The sequence below is a fragment of the Macaca mulatta genome, chromosome 13 (assembly GCF_049350105.2).
Source record: "Macaca mulatta isolate MMU2019108-1 chromosome 13, T2T-MMU8v2.0, whole genome shotgun sequence".
Classification (NCBI taxonomy): Eukaryota; Metazoa; Chordata; class Mammalia; order Primates; family Cercopithecidae; genus Macaca; species Macaca mulatta.
This window is the reverse complement of record NC_133418.1, coordinates 101,275,642-101,291,220: the sequence shown is the minus strand read 5'-3', so window position 1 is coordinate 101,291,220 and position 15,579 is coordinate 101,275,642. Positions and strand designations below refer to the sequence as shown.

Sequence of the window (15,579 nt, the reverse complement as noted above, 5' to 3'; positions counted from 1 at the left end):
ATCTGAGAAATCAAGCAAAACAAGGTCTTAAAAATCCATCTTTTTTACTGTGATTCAAAAAACAAAAGTAAGGATTTATATTGAGGAAGATCAGTGTACTACAGGAACATGAAAAGGTATCTCAAGGCACACAGGAAAAATAGGTATTCTGAAGCCAAGAACATTCTATTCACTTGAAGTAAGCCCTTCAAAACTCTGGTATGAAATCTGTCCATATTATGTGCTATACTGTACAAAGTATGCTGATAACAACCCGATAAAAAGGAAAACATTTTAAACTAAATGAACCATATAACCTGATTATATGTTATCGTATAGTCTTCCAGTTAGAAAAACAAATCTCAGAAGTAATCCATTTGCTTCTACACAATGTATTTTAGACAATCTTCAACTAAAAGTAAAACCATACTTTCTCAACATAAAAAGCTTTCAGCTAAAAAATCGTGAGGGGTACTTAAAATCTAAAAGGAACATATAACACGACTTTGTGGGTGCTTAATAAACAGCAATATGCCTCTCTGTAAAACAGTCTAAATCGGCTAGAAAAGTAGCACTGCATTTGTAGCCAACAGTGATCATAATTAAGCTAAAGAAAGACATGTTTTTCTTGTCATCTTTATTCAAGTATTTCACAGCAGTTATATTACAAATTACAGTAAATGTTCAAATTCCAGAATTCAAAAATTAAATAATTTACTTCAACTAACGTAAAATGAAGTCAAATGCAAAACATCAATTTAACACAATTCTAAATTAAAACTACAAACCCAAAATAGACCATAGTTGATGAAGTCTACTTAAACTACAAAGTAGACATACATGACTGAAACCAAATGGGACTCCCAAAGTCTAAGTAACCAGATGTACAGAATACAAAAGATGCAGGTACAAGCCCAAATTCAAGCTTACAATGTGATTACAAATAATAATTATAATAACAATGGCATTCAGCTACGGGACCTGACACTGAAGATACCTACTGAATAGCACCATAGCTGAACCAACTTAATCAAAAATGGGAAGAAATTACCCACTCCCTAAAAATAAAATCCAGTAAACCTACAAATACATTGGCTTATGAGAAAAATCAAGTCATGAAACAACATTAAAAAAAAAAAAATCACAGGTGAGATTCAAGCTCGAAAACACAATTAACTCCACAGCCATCAGTTTCAACCCTAGTGCGGTTCCATCATCTTCAAAAAGCTCCCAGGGTCCCCACAGCTGAGCATGAACTATTGCTGAGCTATGCTGTGATACATATTTTACTCATCTGAGAGCAAGGTTTTACATAGGAGCTTATCATTTATAATGCTCACAATAGGAAATAAGAACAGAGGTCAATTTGTACATATTTTTGCCAATGCTATACAGCAAAAATGAAGAACTTACAGAAAGGTAAACAAAATTGAGTCCACTTAGATAATTTCACAAGCTGCTTTAAACTATAGAACCACCAGATATCTGTAAAATAAGCAAAACTGGTAAGTGTGTTTTTTTAATTGAGGGAAAGAGGGCCAGAGGAGTTGGTACAATTTCAGCTCATTGTTCTCCCCTTGGCATTAGACTGACTTTTTCTTTAAGAACTAAACTGTTCAAAGTGGCAGTTCCTATACTGAGGTTGCCTCCGATTTCTGCAACTACATTACAGTTAAAAAAACAAACAAAAGCAACTTGATCTTTTAGAAGCATTTTAATGCTGAAAATAAATACATTTCCCTTGTCAAACTCACTGATGGCTAAAATCTTAATTAATTGTACAAATTTAGTAACCTAATAAGAAACGTGTGCGTTTTTTTTCCTTTCACAAGTGCTGCTGTTACTTGAAAAGAATGCTTCTGAATTAGAATAACTGGAATAAATATTTAAAAAAAAATAGTGCAGCAAGAACCTGAGACTTGCAAAAAACCCTTTTACCAGAAACTTGCTACAAAAAATCTGCTACATCTTATTTCATCAAATCTTTAAATTCTGTAACAATTTCCATCAAAATACAAAATGCTAATGTATTAGACAATAAAATAGTCTGAATCGGTATGATGGTAATAAATACTAAAGAAAGCATGAAAATCCTCCCAATAATCAAATTAGAGGTTTCAAATAACCTCCCCTTTAAAATTGTTCATCGTTAATCGCACTTGCCCACCTTAAAAATACAGTGTGTCTACATGGGTAGCATCTTGACTTACATGACTAACTGGATATTACGGAAACTTCACAGACTAGGTACAAAGAAAACACGTGGCATTTAAAAAAAAATTAAGCTAGAATTAGAAGGCATTAGATGTAAATGTAAATGCAAAGAAGCACTTTGGATTACTGCAGTAGGCTACGGCCAAAGTATGCTTTCTGCACACTACAAACAGCCAGAGACAAGGAGACAAGTACCTTAGCTTCAGGATGTAAACGGTGGCAAAGTGATTACAGGACTCTGTAAACACTGTTGGTAACTAAAATACAAAAAGCTGAGGTAGCTCAGAATCTCTGCAGTAGTCCAAGACCATTTGCCCTAATTAAAACCCAAACTACATGTGTTGCATATATTGGAAAGACACACCTGCAGCTAACGGCTACAATGAATGAAGCTATCAAGCCAACTTGTCGGCAAAATTTTCTATCTTTTTGTTTAAAAATCATCTGATAAAAAAAGTCACTGCACCCTTTGCCTCTTTGCAACTGCCTAGACTGTGTCTCCAAATCTGTAGAAAGTTTTTTGTAAAACTAGTAACCCATAATTAATTTCGGATACGTACAATTCACAGAAATCACTCAACAAGATTCAAAATGGTTTCCAATCAAAATGAAGAGTTGTGAAGGTAAGCTTAGGAGATGGGATTTAAACATTAATACTGTTATTCAAGGACCATACCAGAGCTCACTTGCAATTAAGCATACAGAAAATGAATTTTATGGAGCTTCTGACGAATTCCTCTCTTTTCTGTCCATTTGGCAAGTCCTGGCTTTAAAACAAAAATAACAATTTACTACATATGAAAACCATTTTTCTCTGGGAACTCAAACATGAGTAACTATTAAATTGCCACTGACAGAAGAAAGAATGGCCACTATCTATTTATTTTCTACTCATCATTGTCAGCAATACCAAAATGTGTGGAGTTTTGTTTTTTGTTTTTTTGTGTGTGGACTGTGTATTATTCATTGTTGTTATTACATGTTTCTTAAACCAAAACAGATCTTACAAGAAAACTTACCATTTTAGTATATTATGTGGCTTACTGGGTGTCTTGATTGAGCTTTGAGAATAAGACAGGCATTTCATACCTAAACACTGGTTGTCTCTTAATGACATACAGTATCAAAACTTATTTTCAAGGTGGTGACCAAAGAAAGATTTCTAATTTATTTGCTTCAAACAGCCCATCCTTTTAGCCTTATCTTCCTCAAATGAATAAAAAGGCACGTTAAAGGCAGTTCTAAAGAGCCTGACCTAATTTCATCCAGTTTCTTCAGCTTCCCACCAGAATAGACCATAGCCAACTCTAAAACAGGTTTCATTCCATTACCCAGATGGGGGAAAAATATGATTAAAGGGATAAAATGGAGGGGAAAAAAAAAGTTGCCCACTGTTTAAACAATTCAACACAGTTAGAACTGCCCCATCCAGTTTCCTCCTGTTTGCTGGTCTGCTCCCTAAGAGAGGAGTCTCCAAAAGAGAGTGCACAAAAAGAGGAGCAGAAGCGAGAGCAGTTTCTGTAGCACCAAAATCTCCAAGCTGTGGGGTTGTATTTTTTATTTGTGGAAAATACAACATGTTTCTGAAGTTCTGTTTGGTTCTTGTAGGCTGGTTGGTTTCAGGTACCTGAGACAATAGCACCAAATTCAACAGAGAAAAAGAATGAGTGAGAGAGCACTTTACACCAAGGCTCTGCACGTAATTGGTGCAATTTGAAATTGAATGGCTCAGAAGACTGCTCTGTCAGGAGCAGATTGGAGAGGATAAACCACTCATCTTGAAAAGTTCATAGGAATGTCTCAAACATATGAACTGTTCTTTCCATCTCCTATAAAAGGAAAAAAAATGCATGTTATCTATTAAGGGAAAGACAAAAGTGTTCCTCATTATGGAAGAATTCACTTTAAATTTTTAGGGAATGAATTTGAGATACAGGTTAAACTTTGAATATTTCCCTGATTACAATACCATAGCTAATTAAGACTATCTCCCCTAGACACTTCCAAGTACCTCCTATTTTATATTTAGGCCAATAAGGATGATGATGATGGTCACACTCAACAAATAACTAACTTATTATGCCAGTAGTATCAGTATGAGGTAGGATATGAATAATATGAATATAAGGATGATGATAGCAACACTCGATGAGTAACTTATTACACCAGATACTTACTAAGAAATTTCTATATATAAAATACATAAATATAAGTAAATATTTGTATTTATATGTATGCATATATATATAATTTATATATATATAGTTTTAACTCCCATAACATTGAAGGTTGAACATAGGTATTACTATGAGGCCCATTTTACAGACAAAGAAACAGAGGCACAGAGGGGATAAATAATTTGACAGCTAACAGGTGGCAGTCAGGATTTGAATACAGGCAGCCTCACTCCAGAGACTGAGCCCTTCCTTCCTCATTATATTTCACTAACTCCCAAAGCAAAATGAACGCATTCAGTATTAGTGAAACTTATGGCAAAAATTTACTCCAACCAGAGCTGAAAAGACAGGGTTAAAAAAAAAAGCCAGAATGAGTGGCTTCCATCACCACCACCATGAAAGCCACTCACTGCTGATTCTGTTATCAATCCCTTCCCTCCCTAAACTAGGCCTCTAGATTATTAGGGTTCCACACTGAGATGTTTCACTGGTGACGAGTATTTAATGCATTCAAGCTAATAAAACTGCAACCATATGAACAAAGAAGTTCTAGAATTTTAAAAAATTGTGAAGAACTCTACCCCGCACATTTTACTCAGGTGGGCAAATGTCAAATACATCTAAGACACTTGCACTTTTTCCTTCCCTTTAAACATCTCCAAAGAAATTCTATTCTACATCTCTGAAGAACTAATAGGCTGTATTAACAGATCATCATCTGATCAACACGTTCTTCCATGTGGTCAACAAAAATCACTCCTGCTAAATGTTTTATCATATACTGCCAAATAAGAAAAGAAAATTACACATGAGAAATAACTATATCCTTTACATATACATCTTTAATATACTAAAAGTATTCTTTGAGAGCAGAGACTTTGTCTTACTCATTTTTTGCATTCGAAACACCCAGCACAGCATCTGGCACTGCAGGTACTCGATAAACATTTAATAGATAGACCCCCCAGATAAACAAACAAACAGGAAAATCAACAAAGAGAGCTGAATTAAGTCATTTAGCCATTTTGTGAGTAGATGAGTGATTACATTTACTCAGATGACCTGAAAAGGCAGAAGTATGGTTTAATGATGGAACTTATATAAACAAAGATATAAGCTCATACTTATATGGGAAGAAGTTCCCTTGGTTCAGAGTTGTCTAGAAAGGGAATGCCTCATCTCTAAAAGTATCTAAGCAAAAGGACAGTCACTTCTTCATATGGCTAATTTACAGGACTAGATTTAACTAAAATAAGATGACTTTTGAGTTATCTTCCAACCATTAATGGCAAATAGGTCTCACTGCCCATGCCAATGCCTTTACATTGGCAGTGGCTACCTAGAAAGCAGTGATAAGGAGTGTGTGGCCATGACCACATCCAACAAGCCCAAGTGATAGGCTCAGTTGGCATGTCAGTTATAAGCAAGTAGGGAAAGAACTGTGATATACTACTTCTCCATATTTACCAACCCAGAACCATGGATGTCTGTGTTTTGACAAAAAAAAAAAAAAGGAACCCCAGATTACTTCTTTCCAGAGACAAAATGGTACAGAAAGGCTTTATTCTTCAAACTGTAACTCTTAAAGATTCTTGTCTTAAATCTTCAAAACATTTTTCAGTTACTTGGTGAAAGACATAGATGTAGGCAAAATAACTTTTTTTTCTCTTTTCTTTGGAACAAGTAAAAGCAAATATTTGTTTATTCTACTGATAAACTGAACACTTACCTCTACAAGTTGTGATTTGTCATAATCTTTACGATGACGGTAGATGCACTGACTAAGAAGAGAATATAGTCTCTCAAGCTGATCAACTGCCAGATTGTTGCTTTTATCCACCAACAAATCAAGCAATTTCTAAGAAAAAATAGAAGAGAATAAAATGTAATTTGATTTCACTGGTCACACTGAAATTGTATATTCAAATGGCCGGTCAATAAACACCATAAAGCTAGGATGTAACAGTGAACATGAAATTAAAAGATTCGAGGGCTTAAAATTATTCCCTTAGAATATCTTGGACTATTCCCGTATCTTTCAACTCCTTAAAATACACGTAACTCTTTTTTACTAGAAGCTCTGAGGCATTTATATTTCAGGGTTAAAGCAGGAAAACTAGTTTTATTCAATTGCCTACAAATACATTCAAATCTCCGTCCATTCATTTAAAACTGACTGGGAATAGCTAAGCTTACCTTCAATCTCTCACGATCAACTATAAGAGGAGGCACAGGCTCAGATGGCTCTTCTGGAACCAGTTCCAGACTTGTCGTTTTTGCCTGCTCTAAAATTAATTTACGGTATTTCTTTACTTTAGAAGCACCTACAATTGAGACAAAAAATATACTGCAGCAAGTAAAAGTTAAGAAAAATCAGTCTTGAGCAGCTATAAATTCTTTTACCTACCACAAATCCCTTTTGGAATGAGGAAGGGTGTATTCTTAAGTGATGTTTTTTAAAGCAACCCAATGTGGTAGATTTTTTTTTTATTGGTAAGACTAAGTAAACCAAATTAAAGAAAACTAAGCTACAACTTAAAAAGTCAAGTCATACTAGAATACCACTTAATAAGCATATCCATGAAAAGGAAGATAAAAGCAATCTTCACCTCTAAGCACTGACTTACAAACAGCCTTCACTCTACAGCTATCATTTTACAATTGGGAGCTTTCAGAACCAGAAGAAGGGAAGCAACCTAGAAAAGTAGATACTAACAAAAGTGGGGCCCACCTGTCTACATATTTGCCTCCCAACCTAAAACATTGCCTGAAATTTCTTATATGTTACACTGCCTAAAATTCTATTAGAAATTGATCCAAAGTTTACCATTTTTTTCTTAAAAATATAAATCCATTAAAAGTGTAAAAGGGCTTGTGTTCTTTCCTACCTTAGAGTAAATCAGTATAATCTAATTACTTTCCTTCTAACATTTTGCTGAGACCAGCCATACTAAACAAACAGAAATTTTAAGGTGGCTAAGCATAATTTCATGGACCAAGGCACTCTGAGGGGTAGACCATGGAGCCCTGTGCTCCCCTAAGTAGGACTACTCTTAAGAGGAGGGTGAGGGAGGGGAAGGAACACAAAGACAAACTTGGACTGTTCCAGAATTTCATACAGGATGCGGCCCATGTCAGGGACACTAAGGAGAACGTATTTATTAAGTGTCCCAATGCAGGGACCTGCCTCCATCCTACATTAGTCCTCTTATTTCTTACACCCAAGTCTTTAAACTCCTCCTCCTTCTCAATGCCTGCTTTATAAAACAAACAGCAAAAGAACCAAAGTATTACCTTCAAAAACATGTATCATGATATATCAGAGAAATTTTATATTTCAGGCTGCCTTTAATGTGAAAGACTTTATAGTTCAATTACCATATGCTAGGAGTTTTGTTAAAATCATATTGATCCTCATTACTACATCCATGGACTTCTAGAGGCCTGAAAACTCAGATTAGGATACTGTCCTGATAATTCCAAATGAAAGTTTCAGGTCAAACTTTTACACAATTATCTTTACAGTTTTTAGATCACCAACTGAACACAATGTTAATTTAAGCCTTTTTCAGCACGCTTATGGAAATCTCATAGAAATCAGCATTAAAAAAGACTCCTCTATCCTCACCCATTTGGTCTCATACCAGATTCCTTCTCTACTTTTCCCATGCTGTTAGATTCATTACTTAACCCTAGCTTTAACATATTTTTAAAGTTCTGTCTATCTTTATAGACAGAATGAATACCACTCTGAAAACTAGTTTAGTATTAAATATTGAAGAATAAGATAAATGTTTAACAGGTGGCATTTAAGAACAGTAAATTTCTCTTTATCCATTAAAGGAATTCTTAGACTTTGAGTATTTTCCTGCTTCCTAACTCTGCGAAAGGACTTAAAATACTGGCAGAAAAAAAAAAAAAACCTTTCCCACATAGCCCAAATCCCAGGCTGTAGCTGTGCACTTCACTCCACACAATTTAGAGAAAATAATACAATTTCAAGATAGCCTCCTATAATAGTACCTATCCAGGAAGGAAATGTATATTGAGCAGGTTAGATAGCAACTCACCCCAGACCCTGCTATGGGCTAAAGAATAATGATAAACAAAGACAGGCTAGAAAACCTTAACTCCCTCTTTCTGCTGCTTCTTAAATGAATCATGTAGCCATAAGAAGTCAGAAGCTGGGAGAGCACTCTGATTCCCTGAGAACAAGGTAAACTTGACAATGGTGCTCTGCTTCTTTATTCCACTACTGGACTTATAAAGCAATGAAGGCTTTTAGACTGAACAGCCCTTGGATTCAACTAACAATGACTGCCTGGAATGAATATACCTTAGTATGTGCCAGTTACCACGAGAGGCAATTAAAATACACGATTTATTTAATCCCTGCAACACCACCATTCTAAAGTTGAATAAATAGGCTTGGAGAGTGTAAATAATGAGCTCAAAGTCACATGATTATAATGAACAAAAGTGGTAATTTAATCTAGGTCTATATTACTCCTCCGAATATATCATACTGCTATTATGACCAAGTCTTCTCTGCCCACACCCAGCCCATGCCAATAATTCTTCTTGGAATTCCATCTTCTTAACACCTGTGGATTTACGTAGCTTTCAGTCATAAATCCCTGAGGCTAGGGGTGATAATCAGGCAGGAGGCAGAAGAGTAAGTGGCCAGTAAAGCAATGCATTCGAAACGATACACCCTCTGAAACTTACAGTGAAATTTGGTGCATGCCTCTGTGTGTGTGTGTGTGTGTGTGTGTGTGTGCACGCGCGTGCTTTTCTAGAGAACAGGATGAAAACTTTAACAGATTCTCAGAGGGGTATAATTATTCATCAACTATTACTACTGGGAACTAGATAAAATACGCAATGAATTAACTCTGGAGTTTAAACCTTCAGAAGATTTTTCAAATATTAGCTCTACCTTCTTTATCCAGTTCTGCATCTTTAACCTCCACATCAGGGCCAGGTTCTAACTTCTCATTATTGCTACATTCCAGTGCCTCTAGTTTCTCAGGATCATCTCCATGATTTTCAATCGAAGTTTCTGGTTTTTCTTTTGACTGGTCCTCCAGAAGAATCTTTTGTTCAGAACTACATTTATCTCCACTATCACAGAAAGAAACTACTTCAAGCTTGCCATTCTGACATTCCAGAACTGGTATTCCTTCAAAACTGTCAGTGGAAGCCTCACCATTTAGACAATTTCCTTTAAGGAAAGTCTCTTTCCTGGAGGTCTGCTCCGGGTTTAAGGAACTGCTGCTGTTGACGAGTAGAGATTCATTTGAACTTTCCTCCTCAGTAGAGGCAAAGTTCTCTTTTGTGCCTGCTCCATTGTTAAGCCTCTGCCCCTGGTCCATGTCCATGATGTCACAGGATGATTCGTCATTGGTCATAGATAAGTCTCCAGTCTCTTCTCCATTTTCCTCATGGCAGTCAGTGCTTACCTCAAACTCTCCATTCTCTAATAATTTCCTGTCCTCCGCATGGTTCTCATAGTCTGCAAATTTGGTGTCTTCTTCATCTTTTTTTAAATTATTAACTTTCCTTTTCTTAATAATTCCTTTACCCCACTGTGATCGCCGCCTTGATTTTCTCCGAACCCGAACTGTTTTACAAGGAAGGAAAAAAGATATGTAGAACTTGGAATGCAATACCAATTTTACATACATTTATTAAACAGGACCCAAAAGAAAGTAAACCCATGCTGATGAACTTACAAACAAAAACTACTTAGCTCTTAACATTCATGCTGACTAATCCTTGCAACCTACAAATGGAATGGATATGAAGTCAGGGATGAACTCTACAGAATAAAACATTTTTGAATGTATTTCCTGTTATGAGTTTATTCAGCACTAATCTATTCTACTATCCTAGATCCTACTTTACAATTGTTCCTAATTTTCAACATGCAGAAGCCATACATGTAATATACACATTTAAAGAATGACCACATTACCAGGCTGCCAGAAAGTATGGGGATTTCCCATACTTTCAGATCAAAGCCCTGGATTTCCACCAGGAAGGTGGATGTTTTTGCTAGCAAAAGGTAGCTCCTAAATCATGAAAGAAAATAAAGACATGATTCAATACAGCATAAGGGAACAGTTAAAGGTATCCTCACAAAGAAACCTCTCCTTTCAGAAAAAGGAATCACTCAAAGTTAAGTATGACCATGGACAGATGCCTTATGAAGGTTATTTGGACAATTTGGTGAACCAACTGTTAATCTCTTCTAGCACAAACAGTTCACCCAGCGGCATCAATTTCTTGCAAAGTTATTTGAGAATATGTAGGAAAACTAAGCCCTTTGCTATCAAGGCAACAAGAACAACATAAACAAAACATTGAAAATAAATACTTGGTCACTTATGTGAAAAGGGAGGCCTACAAAAGTTGTAAGGACTATACACTTAGATGCTCGAAACTATCCTGAGCTTTATGAGTAGGCAGCTGGGGCCTCCAGGTGTTAATGGACCCTGGAATTTTTAATTTCTCACATGTATCAAATTGAGGTAGATGGTTAAGCAAGTCTAGCTCATTGTCCCTTAAATAAACAAAAAGTTAACTTTTATTTTATAATTTGGGACACTTGCATATACAGTTAAGTGTTCTTCAGAACACTTAAATATAAAAATTATTAAAGCAAACCACTTAAGCTAGAGCTGAATCACTTCTGGTATCGCACCCCAAATTCTAAATACTAGTTTGTTGAAAGTATCAGAGAATAAAAATATTCATTTTTTCTGTGGTTATGAACGTAATAATTTTAACTTTAAAAAAAGACTATATATGTTTAATACATCAAAGCTGAAAAGCTTCCTGGGCAAAGATATTTTTTAAAGAAAATATAAATATGAAATCATTAACTGTAGGCTGTTTAATCTGTAATTTAAAAATTGCTTTATAGAGACAGAAAGGAATATAGTCTTTTAATGACAACCCTTGTTTCTTATATTCACACTGCTTAATATGAATTTAGAATCTATCAACAGTATATAGCGTATTTACATACTTCTTTTATCCTTTCATCTTTAATCACTGCTGCATCTTTGTAAATTCACAAGAAATGGATAAATTTATTTATAAATATTACTCCTTTCTTACCTAAGAATGTATCTTCTAAAGGTTTCTCTTATTTAGTCATTTGGCTCAACATGTATTTTTCCTTCAAAACTGTAATCCTGTTAGCACTAACTCTTCATTCTTTTCCCCTATTTATTTCTATTTATATAATTTAAAGTTACAGGGTAATTATCATAGAGAAGAAAATTTCTGTATTAATCTACTGTTAAAATCCGGTACACAGGCTCAGATGATAGGCATTTGTAAACATCCCATTAGCTAGAAGAAAAACTAATCTAGTCCATATAAAAAATAAAAAGCATTCAGCTTGCTCTGACTCTGAAAGTTAAGAGTATTAGGTTTTTACCACCCGATAGGCCATTCCTGACACTGTAACCTCTCTTATTCTCCAACCATGTAACTGAAAGTACAATAGGTCCCCTTTTTCTTTCCTAAGCCATGAAACTAGAGCAAAATGAAGCTGAACTCTGCTCAATCAAGAGTCACCTCAACTACCTGACATGCAGTACATAAGCAAAGGCTGGGAGCCCCACTGAAGCAAGTTACTCCAGGATGCTTTCATCCTGGCTAATATGTAAGAGAAAATGTTCTTAATCTTTGGGAAGTAGGACTAGAGGTATTTTTCTCTTCCTTACATAATTATTTCTAATGGTTGGTATAATTTTGGCAAAATAAGAGAAACAGATCACATTAGCTCCACAAGAAGAGATTTTTGTTTTAGTCACTGATGTATCTTCACAGTACCTGGCATGTGGCAAGAGTATATACGAGTATTTGTGGACCTAATGCTTAATATATCATTTCCAGCTAGGCACGGTGGCTCACGCCTGTACTCCCAGAGCTTTGGGAGGCCAAGGCAGGCGGATCACTTGAAGTCTGGAGTTTGAGACCTGCCTGACCAACATGGTGAAACCCCATCTCTACTAAAAATACGAAAAATAAGCCAGGCGTGGTGATGGGTGCCTGTAGTCCCAGTCGCTTGGGAAGCTGAGGTGGGAGAATTGCTTGAACCCAAGGAGGCGGAGGTTGCAGTGAGGTAAGACTGTGCCACTGCACTCCAGCCAGGGCAACAGAGAAAGACTCTGTCTCAAGAAAAAACAAATAATTATATATATATACATAAACACACACACACACACATCCACACACATCCACACACATCCACACCCACTTCCTTCATCAGGGTGCTCTGTGTGAAAAGTCCATTTAGAGACACGATCTTTAGAGTCAATTTTTTATAGCATCACTGAGTTTGTTTCCAAAACCAAGGCCTTAGGAAAGCAACTATGCCTTAGGGACATTCAGATTTATTATTTAAGTTAATGTAAAACAGAAAAATGATGGGTCACATATGCCATCTACTGGTAAGAGAAAACAAAACTCATATTTGTAGATTCAAACAGTTTTTAAAATATTTAAAGGCACTTAAAACTTCTTAAAGTGAATATTCAATGCATTTTCATTCATCAATATTTGTAGCAGATGCATAGAATGGAAAGAATTTCAAAGTTTAAAGAGAGTAAGTACTATGCTACACAATCCAAGTCATGATCTGAAATACAACTAGGCCAAACAGGCTTAATCAGTTTCATGGCATCGTTAAGTCCTTTCTCAAACTTTCTCACATACAAATGCCACTTACCAAAAGGGGACAAGCTTTAAAAAGACGGGTATAGTTTATTCATTCAAATTCAATGCCACATATTGTAACTAGCTTTACTGACATAGTACAGGTTGCGTATCCAAAATCCAACACTTTTTGAGCACTGACATGTCGTTCAAAGTAACTGCTCATTAGAGCATTTCAGATATCTGATTTTTGGATTAGGGATGCTGAACCGGTTAAGTACAATGCAAATATTCCAAAATCCAAAAAAATACAAAATCCAAAACACTTGTGGGTCCCAAGCATTTTGGATAAGGGAACTTAACCTGGATTATCACCTTTATACCAGAATAACAGCATGTATCTTCCAAGGAAGGCTATCTTCAGTGAAACAGAAGGACGCTATTAGAAAGACGCTGAATGAGTACAAAAAATCTCCGAATTTTCCCGTTAAATACATCTCACAAAAACTACAAAGAAGGCTGTGCCAATTTTTCACACTGAACACAAAGTAGTCTCTCAGAAAAATCAATTTCCTGCTGCCAGATAAGACACACCCACACGCAGGAGTGTCCATTTCCCACCCTAAGGAGAACATCCTGCATTGTGTACAAGAAGGAGTGGAGGGGCCAGGTGCGGTGGCTCACGCCTGTAATCCCAGCACTTTGGGAGGCCGAGGCTGGCAGATTACGAGGTCAGGAGATCAAGACCATCCTGGCGAGCACGGTGAAACCCCGTCTCTACTAAAAATACAAAAAAATTAGCCGGGCGTGGTGGCAGGCGCCTGTAGGTCCCAGCTTCTAGGGAGGCTGAGGCAGGAGAATGGCGTGAACCCAGGAGGCGGCGGAGCTTGCAGTGAGCCGAGATCGCGCCACTGCACTCCAGCCTGGGCGACAGAGCCAGACTCCATCTCAAAGTAAAAAGGAGGAGTGGAGGATAAGGACAGGGGCGGATAAAAATTCTACTGGCTCCAATAGCTATCCGAAAACTAAAGTTTAAAACTGAAAATATTCAAGCCTAATCCAACTGTCATAGCAAATAATATTGAATAGGGATAGAAAACATCAAATAGAGTTAAAGAAATATATTTCTGATTCAGCATTTACCCCACAAGCTCTTCTTCACCTCTGAAAAGAGATTAAAAGAGCTGTGGGAAAACAGCAGCACTTTGGTTTGTACCAAATTCCTAACATATCTACATCATTCTCAGTTGTTCTCACTACTGGATAACATGAGCTCAAATACTCACATGCACATTTATTTGCAGAGTTGTGCCAGACATCCACTGGATTTCTTTGTTTGTGCCGAAATGCCTCTTCAACTCTAGTTTCTGTCTTCCGAGCTCCAGTACTATGAGGATTTATTTGTTCTGATGTTACTGATAAGCCTGCAAGCAGAAGATAAGCAATACCTCTTTAAATATTCCCAGCTACATAAACCAAAAGGTTTTTTAAAAATCTCAAATACAAAACTGAGTTTTAAAGTCATTAGTTATACTTGGGCAGTTTGCAATTCCAATGAAAGCAGTGTCTTTTGTTTTAAGATGGGTAAGAAAGTTAGATACAAAATCATAAAAATCAAACAATCTGGCAGGCCATGTTTACCCTTAATGCCCAAAGGGGCCCTATTTTTATTCATTTTAATTCACAAAGGGGCACATTTTACATTATTATGACTGTAGAACAATAAGATTATACATTATCCAAAAACATGATCTCTGCCATCTTAGAATGTACAACAGTCTACTGGGCCACTAAACCCCATTCCCACGAACTGTTTCAAAATGCTATTTGCTTCCTGTCGCACCACACAGCAGTCAGTTTGGTTGACCTGCATTATAATCCTAAGACTAATCATTCTATCTTAATTTTCTTCACTAGAGATTTATTTCTTCTATGTGGTCCTTAAGTTGGTTTTTCTTCAGGTTCTCTCTGTAACCACTTTTCTTCTTACTCTAATCTACACGTTCCCCAACAAAGTATCGTGTTCAGGTTCGATTACTATTATACAATAATTCTCAAATCTGTATCTTTAGCCCAAACATCTCTGATCCATATATACAACTTCTGATCTATATATACAACTCCTTAGTTAATATCTCCAACTGAATTTCCTAAAGATAGATCAAATTAAAGATAACTGGTTTATCTTTCCCTACAAAACAAAACAGTTCATTCCTATATATTCCCTATCTAGATTGGGAGTATTAGCATCTACCAAGTCACTCAACCAGCAATATCACAGCCAGTTTTTACTCTTCCTTCACTTCACAGTGCTCTCCATCCCTGCAGCTACATATCACTTACATTAATCTCTTCTATCTCCCTTCCTACTTCATTTTTGTTCCCCAACAGCTTTACTGAGATACAATTTATATAACATAAAAATCACCTGTTTTAAGTGTACAGTAAATAGTTTTTAGTAGATGTACAGAGTTGTAAAATTACCACAGCAATCCAATTTTAGATAACTGTCCCAGGCAACCACTACTCCACTTTT

The 15,579-nt window shown here is 36.2% G+C and overlaps 1 protein-coding gene across 9 annotated transcripts in view; it reads right to left on the bottom strand.

Annotated features, from left to right (window-relative positions):
- Positions 1–601: 601 nt before the first annotated feature.
- Positions 602–15,579, bottom strand: part of ATAD2B (ATPase family AAA domain containing 2B) — a 174,313-nt gene continuing 159,335 nt past the window's right edge. For 4 of the 9 annotated variants that reach the window (XM_028831940.2, XM_028831941.2, XM_015111803.3 and 1 more), the window contains 5 exons: positions 14,330–14,467; positions 9,310–9,993; positions 6,567–6,694; positions 6,100–6,228; positions 602–4,022 (listed from right to left, as the gene is read on the bottom strand). In XM_028831940.2, the coding sequence (XP_028687773.1) occupies positions 3,981–4,022; positions 6,100–6,228; positions 6,567–6,694; positions 9,310–9,993; positions 14,330–14,467 (1,121 nt within the window). In that variant the 3' untranslated portion in view covers positions 602–3,980. The remainder of the gene's footprint in view (positions 4,023–6,099; positions 6,229–6,566; positions 6,695–9,309; positions 9,994–14,329; positions 14,468–15,579) is intronic. The other 5 variants (XM_077960071.1, XM_077960072.1, XM_077960074.1 and 2 more) reach the window with 2 other exon arrangements.